The sequence below is a fragment of the Camelina sativa genome, chromosome 20 (genome assembly GCF_000633955.1).
Source record: "Camelina sativa cultivar DH55 chromosome 20, Cs, whole genome shotgun sequence".
Classification (NCBI taxonomy): domain Eukaryota; kingdom Viridiplantae; phylum Streptophyta; class Magnoliopsida; order Brassicales; family Brassicaceae; genus Camelina; species Camelina sativa.
In genome coordinates this window covers 16,017,712-16,031,945 of record NC_025704.1, presented here as the reverse complement: position 1 = coordinate 16,031,945, position 14,234 = coordinate 16,017,712, and the positions used below count along the sequence as shown (strand labels likewise).

At 32.0% G+C, this 14,234-nt stretch overlaps 2 protein-coding genes across 2 annotated transcripts; one reads left to right on the top strand and one right to left on the bottom strand.

The window, feature by feature from the left end:
* On the bottom strand, positions 11,073–12,789 carry LOC104770958 (uncharacterized protein PF11_0207). The gene has a single exon (XM_010495434.2). It carries the CDS (start codon positions 12,559–12,561, stop codon positions 11,266–11,268), a length of 1,296 nt encoding a protein of 431 aa, XP_010493736.1. The 5' UTR covers positions 12,562–12,789; the 3' UTR covers positions 11,073–11,265.
* Positions 12,558–12,877, top strand: LOC109131307. The gene is given in 2 exon segments (XM_019242107.1): positions 12,558–12,730; positions 12,732–12,877. Coding segments are annotated over 2 exon segments (186 nt in total). The 5' UTR covers positions 12,558–12,574; the 3' UTR covers positions 12,762–12,877.

Here is a 14,234-nt window from a genome sequence, read left to right as displayed (position 1 = left end):
AAAAAAAATTTGTCCATCTACAACTTTTTTTGAAAATGGTCTTTTTTACCTAAAATACCCATAAAAATTGAAAAATCTAAATTTAACAAGTTTTAAAATGTGAAATATAGGAAAATAAGTAGATATATAATAATATAGGTAATATAATTTTTTTCACAAAAAAAAAATGTATAAGTTGTTTTTTTTATGGATAAAATTTGATATAAAAAATTTAGAAAACGTTTTCTGCTGTTCTGAAAATTTAAGATGATGTGTTCTACCATTTTATACATGTTATACTAAATTCAGGAATAGTTTATGTTCTAAATAGTTTAGGGGCCCGAAATTCTGAATTCTACTAAATTCATAATTTGTATTCTACGGTTTACTCTATGTTCTAAAAATTTTAGTATAATCTTCCTACGGTTTACTCTATGCTCTAAATCGTTAGAATATGTTTTATTCTTTTTACTCTATCTCTGAGAAAATTAGTTGACATCTACTACCAAAAAGTAGATTGTATACTCTGAAACTTTTAGTGATTGCTAAATAAAGAAAGTGAATATTTAGAATAGAAAACTCAATATTTATCTAATAATTAGGTCAGATCGTAATTATTTGTTAAGATTGTGTTCTACCAAATTTAAAAAAAGTTGTCTAATGATTTTAGAAATTTTTAAAACAACTCTAATCGTTTAGTGCACTAGTTTATGGTGTGTAAAATCATTTTCTCCCATTTCTTTTCACCATTTTTGAGCCATGGCAATGCACATCTATGTTAAGAGTGGTGTGTGGAGATTGTTTGACAATCATGAGTGGAGACTTATTATTGATGAAGAAAATCGTGGAAGATTACTAACTTTGGAATCGAGTACTACACATGAAGAATTGAAGATTATGGTTTCAGAAGCCTATGGAAAAGAGCCTAGTATGGTTGATATGGAGCTAAGTTTTTTACCCACGGATTTCACTGCTGATTGTCCTCCTGTCGTTACGATGAATAATAGTCAGGTCACAAATTTTCTTTCATACTATAAAAAGAAGAAAACAGTAAATTTGTGTGTGACATTCAAAGGTGGTGTTGAGGATGTTGGGAGCAAAGTCATACTGGATTTGAATAAAGTACCAGGGATTTCAATTGTTGAAGATGGCGATGGTAGACCAAATGAAAACCTAGCTTTATTTGTGGATACTGATGATGCCAAACGGAGGGATGTTTTAGGGAAAAAAAACATCTGACGAGAACGCCGGTTATGGTGTTGGAACGTCGTACAAAGGTGTGATCGTAAGGAAGGGTCAATATTTCAAAAGCAAAGAAGTGTTACAAACAACAATGGAGTTGTATGCTATGAGGTACAACTGTGACTACAGGGTTACAAAATCTGATACAGTATTCTGATGTATACGCTGCATAGAGGATGTTTGCAAATGGAGTCTTCATGCTGAGTGTTTAAATGGGTCTACGTATTTCAAGATCAACAAGTTTGTGAGGGACCATACTTGTGCTCCTTCAAAGAAGAAGAAATTTTGTAGGACACCTTCAGCTAAAACAATTGGACATCTCATTATGCAGAATTATGAGGGTGTATTGGAAGGGCCTAAACCGAATGATATCATTAATATTATTCGTACAGAGTATGGTTGTGATTTAACTTACTCTCAGGCATGGGAGTCTCGCAAGTATGCAGTGAACGAAGTTAGAGGAAATCCTGAGAAGAGTTATGGTAAAATACCAAAATACTTGTACATGATACAAGAAGCGAATCTGGGTACATTTACAAATTATGAAGTTGATTGCGACAGTAGATTCAAGTATCTGTTTATTTCTTTTGGTCAGTCAATAAGAGGATTTTACAAGGGAATGAGGAAAGTTATTGTGATTGATGGAACATTTCTGAAGAACGAATACAAAGGAGTTCTACTAGTTGCTACAGCCGTAGATGGGAACTCTAATTTGTATTCAATAGCATTTGGAATTGCTGATTCTGAGAATGATTCTTTATAGGAGTGGTTTTTTGAGCAACTAAAGGTTGTTATTGGAGATGATAAAGATTTATCTTTTATATCAGATAGGCATGTGTCAATTAGCAAATCACTTGAAAAAAATCTATCCATTGTCTACTCATGGTATTTGCATCCACCACTTGATTGGTAATGTTATTACATATCACAAGGGAAGGGGTGTGGCTGATTTGGTTTCAAGAGCGTCTAAAGCTTATAGAGTTGCTGAGTTTGAAAAACATTTTGGAGAAATTTGCAACATCAGTCCTGCGATTGGAGAGTACCTAGAGGATGCTGAGGTTAAAAAATGGGCTCGATGCCATTTCCCTGGATACAGATATGACTTGAACACAAACAATACTGCAGAGTCGATCAATTCAGCTTTGAGATCACCTAGAGAGTATCCAGTAATCCCTTTATTAGACAGCATCAGAGAGATATTAACATGCTGGTTTTTTGAGCGAAGAGAATTAAGTGCCAAGCAGAAAGATCCTTTAACTGTTAAGGTGGAGAAAAAGATTTCAAGAAGAATAGTGAAAGGTAAATACTTTAAAAATTATCCGATTGGAAGAAACATAATACAGGTTAAAGCGCATGGGATAGACTTTGTGGTTGACTTGGAGAGAAGGACATGTACATGTGGGAAGTTCCAATGGGCAAACTCCCTTGCAGACACGCCATCAAACTCCCTTGGGATGCAGGTTGCGAAACACTCGACATACCTTCTATTCATGTGTCCAGCACAGTAGAAGACTTCAACAGTTCTTAAGACAAAGTTAACGCAAACAGAAATCAAGTGGTTGCCGTTGACGAAAATCGGAGCGTATATCCTGTCAACATATGTACCCCATTGTTTACTTGTCTTTCCGTGAGAAGGAAACTCACCATTAGCATAATCGAGAAGTCTACTATCCCATTTGTGCTGACGCTTTGTTTTCAAGTACTTGGTGTATTCCACTTTGATTCTCTCACTGAACATGCAATTCATGAAACCCACCCGGTCTGACTTCATTTGCCCTAAAGATGTTTTCTCCCGGAATAAATACATCATCACATCCATGTCCTTGAAAACAAATAAAAGTTAAATTTAAATTTAACCATGGTAAAATAATGAACAATTTAAGTATTGAGAAAAATAAAGTTTATACTTACTTGATTGTGCAGCCACTTGTTGTGAGAAATGACACGATCAAGTGATTCAAAATTAATTACCGATGGACCCAACTTAAGTTGCTCGTGATTGTTAAAAAAATAGTAATTTGTAAGCTAAAATTTTTAAAATCTGGACAATTATAAAATTGATGCTTAGAATAAAAATTAGAAGACGTACCCAAGATTCCTTTGCCATGCTTCCAAAGCATTCCATCTAGCATCGGATACGAACACCAAATCAGCATCGTCGTCATACTTTCCCGCATCTATTGTAGGTTCAACTTCGGGTACACATAGTTTTTGCGAAAGATGTCCTAATGTTTTCTCTAAGAAATCTTGAGTGCTCAATAAATCTTGACTCTCGATATTAAGATCTATGGCACCCGATTTGGTGAACAAATCATCGAAAACAAAGTTGTCTTCCTGTCTATGAAAAGATCAAACAAAGTTTAATGTTTACAATACAATACATAAGTTCACCAAGACAATTACAATACATAAGTTTCCAATTAGCCGAATATTTTCAAATAACTTACATAGCCGAATGTTTAAAAAAAAACAAAAAAACATAGCCGATTTCCAAAACATTAAATCGAAAACAAGTTTTACCAAGTTACTTTTTACGTACCAAACTCTTTGGTTGAACGGATGGTGATTTCCCCTATGTCAAAAATAAGAATCAATAAGTTTGACAAAATCATTACATATACAACACCAAAGCATATAAATTATTTATTGACTTACCACATCTTTTGGTTTAAAGGATGATGGTGTGGCTTGTGTCGAAGTTGATGCTATAGTCGATAGTATCTCCTTCACTTCTGATACATCCTCCTCCACCTTCTTCAATCGCTGGCTTATTTCTTCCTTAAAAGGCTTGAAAGAAGCTTCAAACATACCTTTAATGAATGACTTTATTTCTTCATCAAAACCATGAGTGAACGACGTTGCGGCTCGCTGACNACAAAATCATTACATATACAACACCAAAGCATATAAATTATTTATTGACTTACCACATCTTTTGGTTTAAAGGATGGTGGTGTGGCTTGTGTCGAAGTTGATGCTAGAGTCGATAGTATCTCCTTCACTTCTGATACATCCTCCTCCATCTTCTTCAATCGCTGGCCTATTTTTTCCTTAAAAGGCTTGAAAGAAGCTTCAAACATACCTTTAATGAATGACTTCATTTCTTCATCAAAACCATGAGTGCCCGACGTTGCGGCTCGCTGACATTGGAGTTGCATTTTTCGACTTTCTGCACCATGATCAATCTGCTTCGTATTTCTCTTCTTCGTGCTTGATGCTCCCACATTTACATCTTGCTTCTTCTCGCTACTCTCCAACCCAGACAATTGATTGTCTCCATCACTTTCCTTTTCAACAGGATCATCTTCATTTACAACCTCCTATATCTTCTCTTCTTCAACATCATTAGTTTTAACATGACCCCACTCATGTTCTCTAAAATCGTAACTAGATCGCACCAAATCGTTTACGTTTTTGACTCCCACATCATTGATCTCATCAGGTCTAAAAAACTCTATATCATCGATTATGTCAAAATTTCCTGACCTCGAGATGTATGGATAAACGATATCCTACCAAAAATACATTAACAAAAATTTTGGTTGAGCAATAATAAAAAAACAGAACCATATTCAGACCATGACAATTAAAGAAGAATAGAGAAAATAAATTACTAACCTTTGGTCCAAACGATTGCTCTATGATGATAATGTCTTGATAAGACACTTTTGCAGCTCCCTTCCAGTTAGAACATCTAGCACCGTTTGTGACTTCCTTGTTGATCTTTTCTCCCAACAATTCTCCAATCACTGGAATTGCTTCCATAACCATACTTGAAGTGCAAAGGAGAAGCCATTAAGGATATAACTGTTGGTCTTCTTCAACTCCTTTCTTGTGTCCATGATCGAGGTCACAAGGTAGTCAAAAGAATGTAAACCCCAAGGATAAGCTCTCAACTTATCAAGATCCATCACCAACTTGATGTATGAGAGAGGGATCTTTTTCTTCTCGTCCTTAAGGACACACATATACAAATCTTAGCTTGTCTTCAGGTTCCCACTTGGGAGCTTCTACTAGGTGCACATCCATCAGTCTCTTAATGGTAATCTCCCCATCTCTCTTCAATAATCTAGCCCAAAAACCTTTGTCCTTCTTCCAACTGTCTTCATTCCAAGATTTCAAATCTAAGCTGAAATCATCATTGCATTTGAGTCCAGTGACTGCATAATATTCTTGCATCGAAAATCTCATTGGCTTCCTTCCAAACACAAACCAAAGCTCATGTTTCTTATCTGTGATCAACTGCCGAGACATAATGATGTGTATCAAACGCGCAGAGTATCCTAACCCATTCTCGTAGATAGCAAACACATTAGCAAACACAGGATCACTCTTCACTTTCTCATACTCGGTTGGCAAAGCATCCTTGATTCTTGTCATGATAGACATTCTGCAGCTATTGTTTATCTGCTTCACTTGTGATTCATCACCATATTTGAAAAGGCATTTAGGGTACTCCTTTCCAACGCCTAAACAATAGATTAAGAAAAATTAAATCAAACACAAACATTAAGAGTTGTTAGAAATAGCAGAAAAAGCTCTCAACAGGGAAAAAACAAATAAAATTTTTTATAAAAGTACCTGATATCAGTCCGCTTGATCCATCTTTGCCATCCATGTTCAACAAGCTAATATTAATCATGTACACCTAACATGTGAAACATAAAACATATTAATATCAAATAACTATCAAACCAAACATGAAACCAAGAACAGTTTATAAGCGATCAAACCAACTTTTAAATCTAACAAAATTGACAATTTAATATAAAACTTAGCGACCACAAACTCAAGCTATCAAACCTATTACTATCAAATAACTATCAAACCACAAATGAAACCAAGAACAGTTCATAAGCGATCAAACCAACTTTTAAATCTAACAAAATTGAAAAACTATGAAACAATTATATGAAGATGAACCAAGACAAGCCAAACATGAAACATAAAACATATTACTATCAAATAACTATCAAACCAAACATGAAACCAAGAACAGTTCATAAGCGGTCAAACCAACTTTTAAATCTAACAAAATTGAAAAACTATGAAACAATTAGATGAAGATGAACAAAGAAAAGCCTTGTTTTTACTCTCATCATTGATAGCTCAATTTAGTAATAGGAATTCAAAAGCAATTAACAAAATCTACATGCAACTTCCAAATCTATGCAAAATGAAAAATCTAGAGTGATTTACATTGTAATATCAAGCCGAATTTCAAATGATGTGAAGAGAAGCAAACGACAATGAGCGATGGGAGCAAAAAAACCATGGGAGCAAAAAAAACCATGAATCGCATTAATAAGATGAAACCAAATCAGGAAGGGCACAAATTTAAGGACGAAACTTCACCCAGATGAGAAAAGGATGAAAAAAATAACTCACCGTTGTCGATTACTCGGAAGAACAAGCAGCAGTAATTTACCGTCCGTCAAAGCCGCCGTCGATGTCACTTTCTTTTGTTTACGATTTGGTAAAAGTGAAAGCTAAGTGTAAAAGGGTTTTCGAGTTTTCATTCTATAGGGTGTATAAACCTCTAAATCGATTAGAGGTTTCCATCAATTTTTTTTTTAATTTTGTTAATTATTATTTACTGTATTTTTGTATTTAGTTTGGTTTTAAAAAGTAGGGGTAAAACTGAATTTTTATTAATAAAAAACCTATTTCAACAAATTTAAAAGATAAAAGTACAAATGGACATTTTTTGAAAAAAAAAATGTCTTTTTTCCAATTTCCCCTTTTTTTTACATATAGGTACGTAACATAGTTATTTTGGTGTAAGATTTTTTGTTTTTGTGGTAAGAGATGAGGAGTTTTCGAGAGAGAATATTTGATATCTATAAATAGTCGTAACGGATATAGTAGATTTAACCAACTTAATTTGGTAAATGATTGTGTATAGACTAGAAATTTAACATATTTATCTTTGGTGTAAGATTAGAATTTTTTTGTTGGTGTGGTAAAAGATACGGAGTTATCAGAAGAATGTATTACTTTCAAATATTTCAATTTTTGGAAAAAATGTATCATGTTATTTATAGCATTTCGAAGTAACGCAAGTAGTTTAAATTATATTAAAATTAAAAAATAGTAAAAATAATATTATTGTGTAAATTATTTTTGTTTAAAAAAATTTGTAACGGATTTATACTTATTAATATTATTTATTGGAAAATGAATATATATCATGTTATTCATGCTATTTTACATAATCGGATTAACTAAAATTTAATCGCAAATAGGCAGTTTTATGAGGATGGTGTACTGGTATCATTGTAGTAAGAACTTAACCGATGTAATAAATACTGAATAATAGTATTACTTGGAAATATTATACATATATATATATATACTCATAATAATGTATTGGCTCAGATTAAATCGTGAGTAGAGAGTTTGGTGGAATTGGTGTTATTGTGTGAATTATATTTTAAAATATAATAGATTTTTTCTTCAAAATATCATGATTTTTTATGAAATATATATTAAAACATGGTCGACACAATGAAATAGAAATGTAGCACTACTAAACTAAAACACACATCTTTTATTAAATATATAAAGAATTATAGCCCGAATTTCTTAATTTTTCGATTATTTTTTTTTTGAAATAATTTCAATACAAAAGTATTATAAAAATGTAATGTAATTTTTTGTAGACATATTTATTTTAAAAATTGTTTTTGTAATTTTTGACTCTAGTCAAAATTTATGGAATGTCATGTGAACTACTATATCAGAATTTGAATATTAGTTTTTACCTATTATAAAGAGTTTTCTCCCTACGTCCATGAAAAAATGTCACCAAAACCTGATTCCACAACTAGAGAAAGTATAAAACAAACAAAATCAGAAAGAAAAAAAACAAAAAAAAAGGAAACAAGACGTGTTGTAGCCTCTTCTTCTTTTTGTTCTTCTTTTTGTTCTTCTTTTGTTATTTTATTTTTGGTCACACAACAAGCGATTGCCAATTTCATATCTTCTCTTTCTGACGACCACGTGTCATTCAATTTCACTAAATTTGTGTCGTGCCACTTATTATGTTTGCTTTGCGTTGCTTTGTTACAATAAAATGTCAAAGTTGATAGGAACTCTCTCTTTCTCTTTCTCTCTCATGTGCGTGTGACAAACTTCCACATTGGAAAGGAACCAAACACTTGTATCCTTCTACTATCTCATTATGTCATAAATTCATTTGGTTAATAAATCAGTCCATGAATAAGATATTATCAATTATCTAGTAGATTAACTAATTAATTTAGAATTAATACTTTATATGTGTAAGAAGATTACAACAAGGGTTTTTTTTATACTTTTCTTCATAATTTTCAAGTCACTTCAACTTGGGGACAAATTAGATTTTGATATTATATAGTCGTACTAAACCATGAGCCCACTCGGCAACTACATGATGACCTCTCTTCCACGTGGGATTATTCTGTACCACACCAAAAGCTGCTCTAGTGGATGTATCATGTATGTAACGATTAATTTAATTATCTCTTTTCTATTTTTAGTTTATTTTCCAATCGATAACACAAAAAAATTATGAATCTTTTGCAGTACTAGAAAAAGATAAAAATATAGAAATTATACTAAATAAAAGATAAAAATAAGCTCTTAAGACTGTTCATCTAGGATTTAAAACATCCAATCAGAATTCAACATGTCACTAATTAATATTTTTAAAATTTCCAAAACTTTCTGTATTAAGATATTTTTTAAACGACTGATTAGGATTTGACATGTCATTCATTAACATTTTTAAAATTTCTAGAAATTTTTAGAAAAAGTAAAATTTTAAAATTTATGGAAATAAAAAAACTATGTACAATATTCCACATCAGCTATAAAAGTTTTAGACAATGGTTCAGAACCAGTATATATAAGATTAATATGCTTCTAACAACGAATGAGTAGGAAAGCGTCCAAGTTTAAAACTTTGATTCGGTTTGATCCGGTTTTTTTATTTGATCAAATTAAAACTTAAAAAAGTTTCAAAAAAATATTATAATATATAAAAATTTTAAAAGTTTAAATATAAAAACTTTTAAAATTTTCAATATTTATAATATTTAAACTATTAAAATTTAAAAATTATAATATTTAAAATTTTTTAAAAGGTTAAAATATTATTAATATTGAAACTTCTACAAGTTTTAGCTTTTAAAAGGTTTCAAAATATTATAATTTTTAAATTTTAATAATTTCTTAACATGTAAAAGGATTTCACTAATAACATTTTTAGAAATATAGTAGTAATCTATATTATTAAGATTTTTAGAAAAAAAGAGTAAAATTTATAAAAGTAAAAGAAATATGTACAACGTTCCACATCGGCTAGAAAATTTTAGACAACGGCTAAGAACTATTATAAATAAAACTAATATGTTTTTAACTATAAATTTATCAGGTTTGCTTGATTTATGCTTATTTATCAGGTTTCTAAATTTAAAAATTTTATTTGATTTATTTTAGCAAATTAAAATTTTTAAAGGTTAAAATATTTATTATAGAATGTTTAGAAATATTATAAATACCTCCATAATATTTTTAAAATATTATAACTATTTAAACTCTATAAAAAGTTAAAGTGTCATTAATATCTAACTCTAAAAAAATGTTACAAATATTTAAATTACATCTAAAGTTTGAAATATTTTAAATATTTTATCTCTATTAAAAATTTAAAAGTTTAAGAATTATTAAATATTATATATCAAATTTTTTAATATCTTGAAAAAATCTTACTTATCTCTGTTTGTGCTTTATATCTCTTATGAGCTGTAAAACATGTTTTTGTGTATGACTTTACAGATGATTTGATATTTTTGCAGTAAAAATTGTTTTTTTTTAAGTTTAAGAAAAAAGGATTGACGTCGCAAGACCTTGATTTGATGTTACTTGAGTTTAAAGAAGAAGGATCGACGAAAAGCACAAATATTGTTTTAACTATACATTTGTTCATATTACTTTATCTGCAAGTAAGGATTTTGGTTTCAGAAGTTTCAAAGTGTGGATCTAAAACTGAATAAGTATATTGATGAAATTATCAATAATTGGGTGCATGTGTTGACTATAGCTGGTCTTTATGAATTGCATAATTTTTATGAGAAAAGAAATGATTTTGGTCTTGGAGTTTGATGGGTTAACAAGTTGTGTGGTAGTCTAAAAAAAAGATTTTTCAGTGTAAGAATGTGAAGAAGTTGATGAGGAAGAACAAGAAAAAGAATATAACGAAAAACTAGATGGTAAAAGTAACGATGACATGAAGTTTCTAGGCTTGAAGATGTGTTTGTTTTTGTTACAATTTTTGTTTATTTACGCTAAGAATTCATGATTATAAAATTGTTTCGTTTTTCTGGTGGTCAAATAAATGGTTTAGGATATGTGAGGTCACTAGGTTGATTCGCCTCGCCTGGACGTCGAGTTAAATTCATGATTTTTTAATCAGATTTTATTTTAAAATACAACAGATTTGTATATTTTTAAAAATTGTGTATCTGAAGTTTAATTTTTTCCTTAATAATAATTTAAAGTTTTCTATAAGATAATATTTCATTACCTTCATCAATCATATATAATTTTTATCAAAATATATCAAATAGACACACGCGCGAGTTTAAAACCTAGTAAATTTAAGTAGTAAAAGATAATGGTATATAACCGTATAAGAAAACATTATAAAAAGTTTTATAATTTCTTTTACCACTTTTATAATTGATTACGATGAAAAATATAGTACATTCAATATTGCAATGATTAGTAATCAAAACCTCTATAAACAATCAGATTTTGCTGCATATAGAAAATAATAGGAGAATCTTGGAGTTAAAAGACATGACAAATATACACCAATGAATCCAATCCATTCAAACATATGAGTAGGTGACTTTGTTCACTCGAAAAAAGCATACAATTTCACAAGAGAGAAAACTATAACAATGGAAAAAATGATGATTAGTACAGAAAGACAAAAAAAGGTAACATTAAAAAGCTAAAGATGACATTGTTTTTGGTGTTGTTGCTGTGTGATATATATTACTTAGATGCAGCAGTTTCATAGTCAATGACGGTTTGGAAAGCTCCAGCAAGAGCCAAAACTTTGTTCTTCCTCGGGTTCTCTTGCATCTTACTTGCTATTACATCGTTGTAAGCTGATGAAAATTCCTTCTTCCCTTTCACTACTTCCCTCTTCTTTCCTTCTCCCGACTCTTCTTCTTTCACCTTCTCCTTCTCTTCTCCCTTCTCTTCTTCTTTCACTTCTTCTTCTTCTTTAACCTTCTCCTTTGCCTCTTCTTTAACCTCTTCCTTCTCCTCTCCTTTCACTTCTTCTTCTTTTTCTTCTATAGCCTCTTCGACATTTTCAGTTTCTTTCATGTCAATATCAACCTTCTCCGGAGTATCATTCTCATCAATCTTATTACTAACCTCTTCCCCATCTTCACCCTTGTTGTCTTCTTCTTTAGTTTCCTCTATTTTCTCTTCGACTTCGGTTTCTTCATTAACAAATTTTTCTTCTAATTCTTTGATGACAACAGTGCAATCTTTCCCAACAGGGGAAGTAACCGTTGTTGATCCACCACTTTCATTCTTCTCTTCACCGGAGTCATCGGCTTGAACAACCTGATCTACCTGCACTTCTTTGTTTTCTTTTTCATCTTTTGGTTCTTCTATCTCTTCAACAACTTGTACATGATCACCCTCAACCTTGAGAATCTCCTCTTGATGATCTTCCTGAGCAGACGATAGAGAAGCAGAATCCAAGGCAATCTCTTTATCAGATTCTTTCTTTACTTTAACATTTTCAGAACCTTCCTTTTTGCTCTTGGAAGAATTAATGCTACCGCTGCTCAACCCGCTCTTCTTTGGAACCACAGGAGGCGATTTCGCAGTAGTACTGCCTCCTCTTGGGACGTTTCTGCTTCCATGGAAAGACGCAGAGCGTAGAGCTGTGGCAGGCTTCTCTCTAGGAACCGCTGGTCTATCTAGCGGGCGAGAAGGAGATACGTTGAGTGATTTTTGGATACGCGGAGTAGCAGAAGAACTAGAAGGAGAAGTCAAAGAAGAAGGAGGTCGATCAAAGGATCTTCTACGGAGAAGCTTCTGGTTATCATCAAGACTACTATTGTTCTTCTTCAAGAACTTGACTGGATCAGGTCTCGAACTGATTGTTGGTTTCAGATAGTTTGGTAAAGGCTTCTCCGGTTTCTGATCAGTACCATCCTCTGATGACACCGTCGACGAAGGTGGCTTTGGTTTTCTGCCGAGAGATCTGCTTCTGGTTAGGTTTGGGTTGTCCGGTTTTGCTTTTGTCGTGGTTGATGTCGTTGCCATTACCTCAAGAAATATGGATCAAAGAGAAGAAACAGCAATAGAAAAGAGAAACGTGTATATCAAGGAAACAAATATCTTTGGAAAGAAAATTAGGGTTTTCTATAAAATGAGATTCGATTACTTATGTTTTTGTAAAACGGAGCTTAAATCTCGCAATTTCATGGGTGGTGAATGGTGGTGGAGGCCATCAATCTCCCTAACAAATTACTAAATCAAAAAAACTAAATTATAACATTATAAAACGATTCCGGTCGTTATGGAGAACCGTTGACTTTAGTTTGAGCCGTTTCTATTTATACAAAGAACACCAACTATGTGTTTTGTCTTGCGTCTTTTTGTCTCTCTTTTTTGTTTTAGACCGTTTCAATGTTAGTACTAAATAAGATAATTGTCCCCACGTCATTAGCATATATGATAAGATATAACACCACGTAATTGCGACTTTACAAGTTAACTAAATCGCCAAAAATAGGAATTAAACTAATTCAAAACAAATTATATATGTAAAGAAAGAAGAATGGGCTTGCTTAACTCTGATGGAGCCATTGTTGGAACGGTTCCACCAATGTTCTACATGCTATCCACTCATCCCAATTCCCTTTCAATCATTTGTTTTTCTTGTCGACATAATCTTTTCAATCATTTTGATTAAAGAAAAGAAATTATAGGTTCTATTTTAAATCTCATGCCAAATGGCGATGGTTGATGCGAAAAAGTTTGTGGCATGTCACGAGTCACGACTAAAGATTATGATTTCTATGTGATAGGAGTTGTAGCAATAACAGATGGATATATTAAGTGAACAAATATATATATATATATATATATATATATCGTAGTTACTTTACTAGTTTTTCTTGTAGTCGAAAGTTTTAATTTGTGATGGGGTGGTGTGATTGTTCTTCTTCTTAGTTAGACACGAAATTGAAGAGACCAAATGTGTCTGGCTTCTGTTGCCACGTATCACCTCATCCCTTATTCCCTTATGCATTTTAACTAAAACATACTAAACCACACTTGCTGTGGGAACTAATCTGCAATAGAGGTAATGGGCCCAAAATTGAACATAAAGGCTAAAACCAACTCTATTTCGGTGGTAGTTAAAAGCCAACTCAACTTAAAAAACCTACACGTTGATGGGTACAACCGTATATGTCATATTACATCAATAATCATTTTACTTGTTGTACCCCTCAATTTCGTGCAATCACCAACTATAACATTCTTTCTTCCATGTGACATGGTGATTGGTGCGAGAAGTAAAAGATTGTTGATATTTGGGGTTATGTGATTACTATTGTAAAGTAATTAAACTAAATATGGTAAAAACAAAAGCTGCATGTTTTATAGTGGTATGATGTGTTGATGTGTTGCATCGCTGCCACTATAGTGGAGACAAGTGTTTGATCTGTTTCATCAACGGATTAGTGAAGCTCATGCATTTTCAGGAACCTGTAGAAACTTGAATACACCATGTTTAAAATTATTGGGATCTAGCTAAATTATGTAAATCGAGATAAAAGCATTTTGTTTGGATCAAGAGCCATCTCGTCTCGAATGTTCAATTTATATTTGGATATGATTGTGGGGATTCTTATGGATTTTATTAGTAAACATGAATATCCAACCCAAAACCAATTGGCAATGAGTGGAGGTATCCATGTACTATTTAT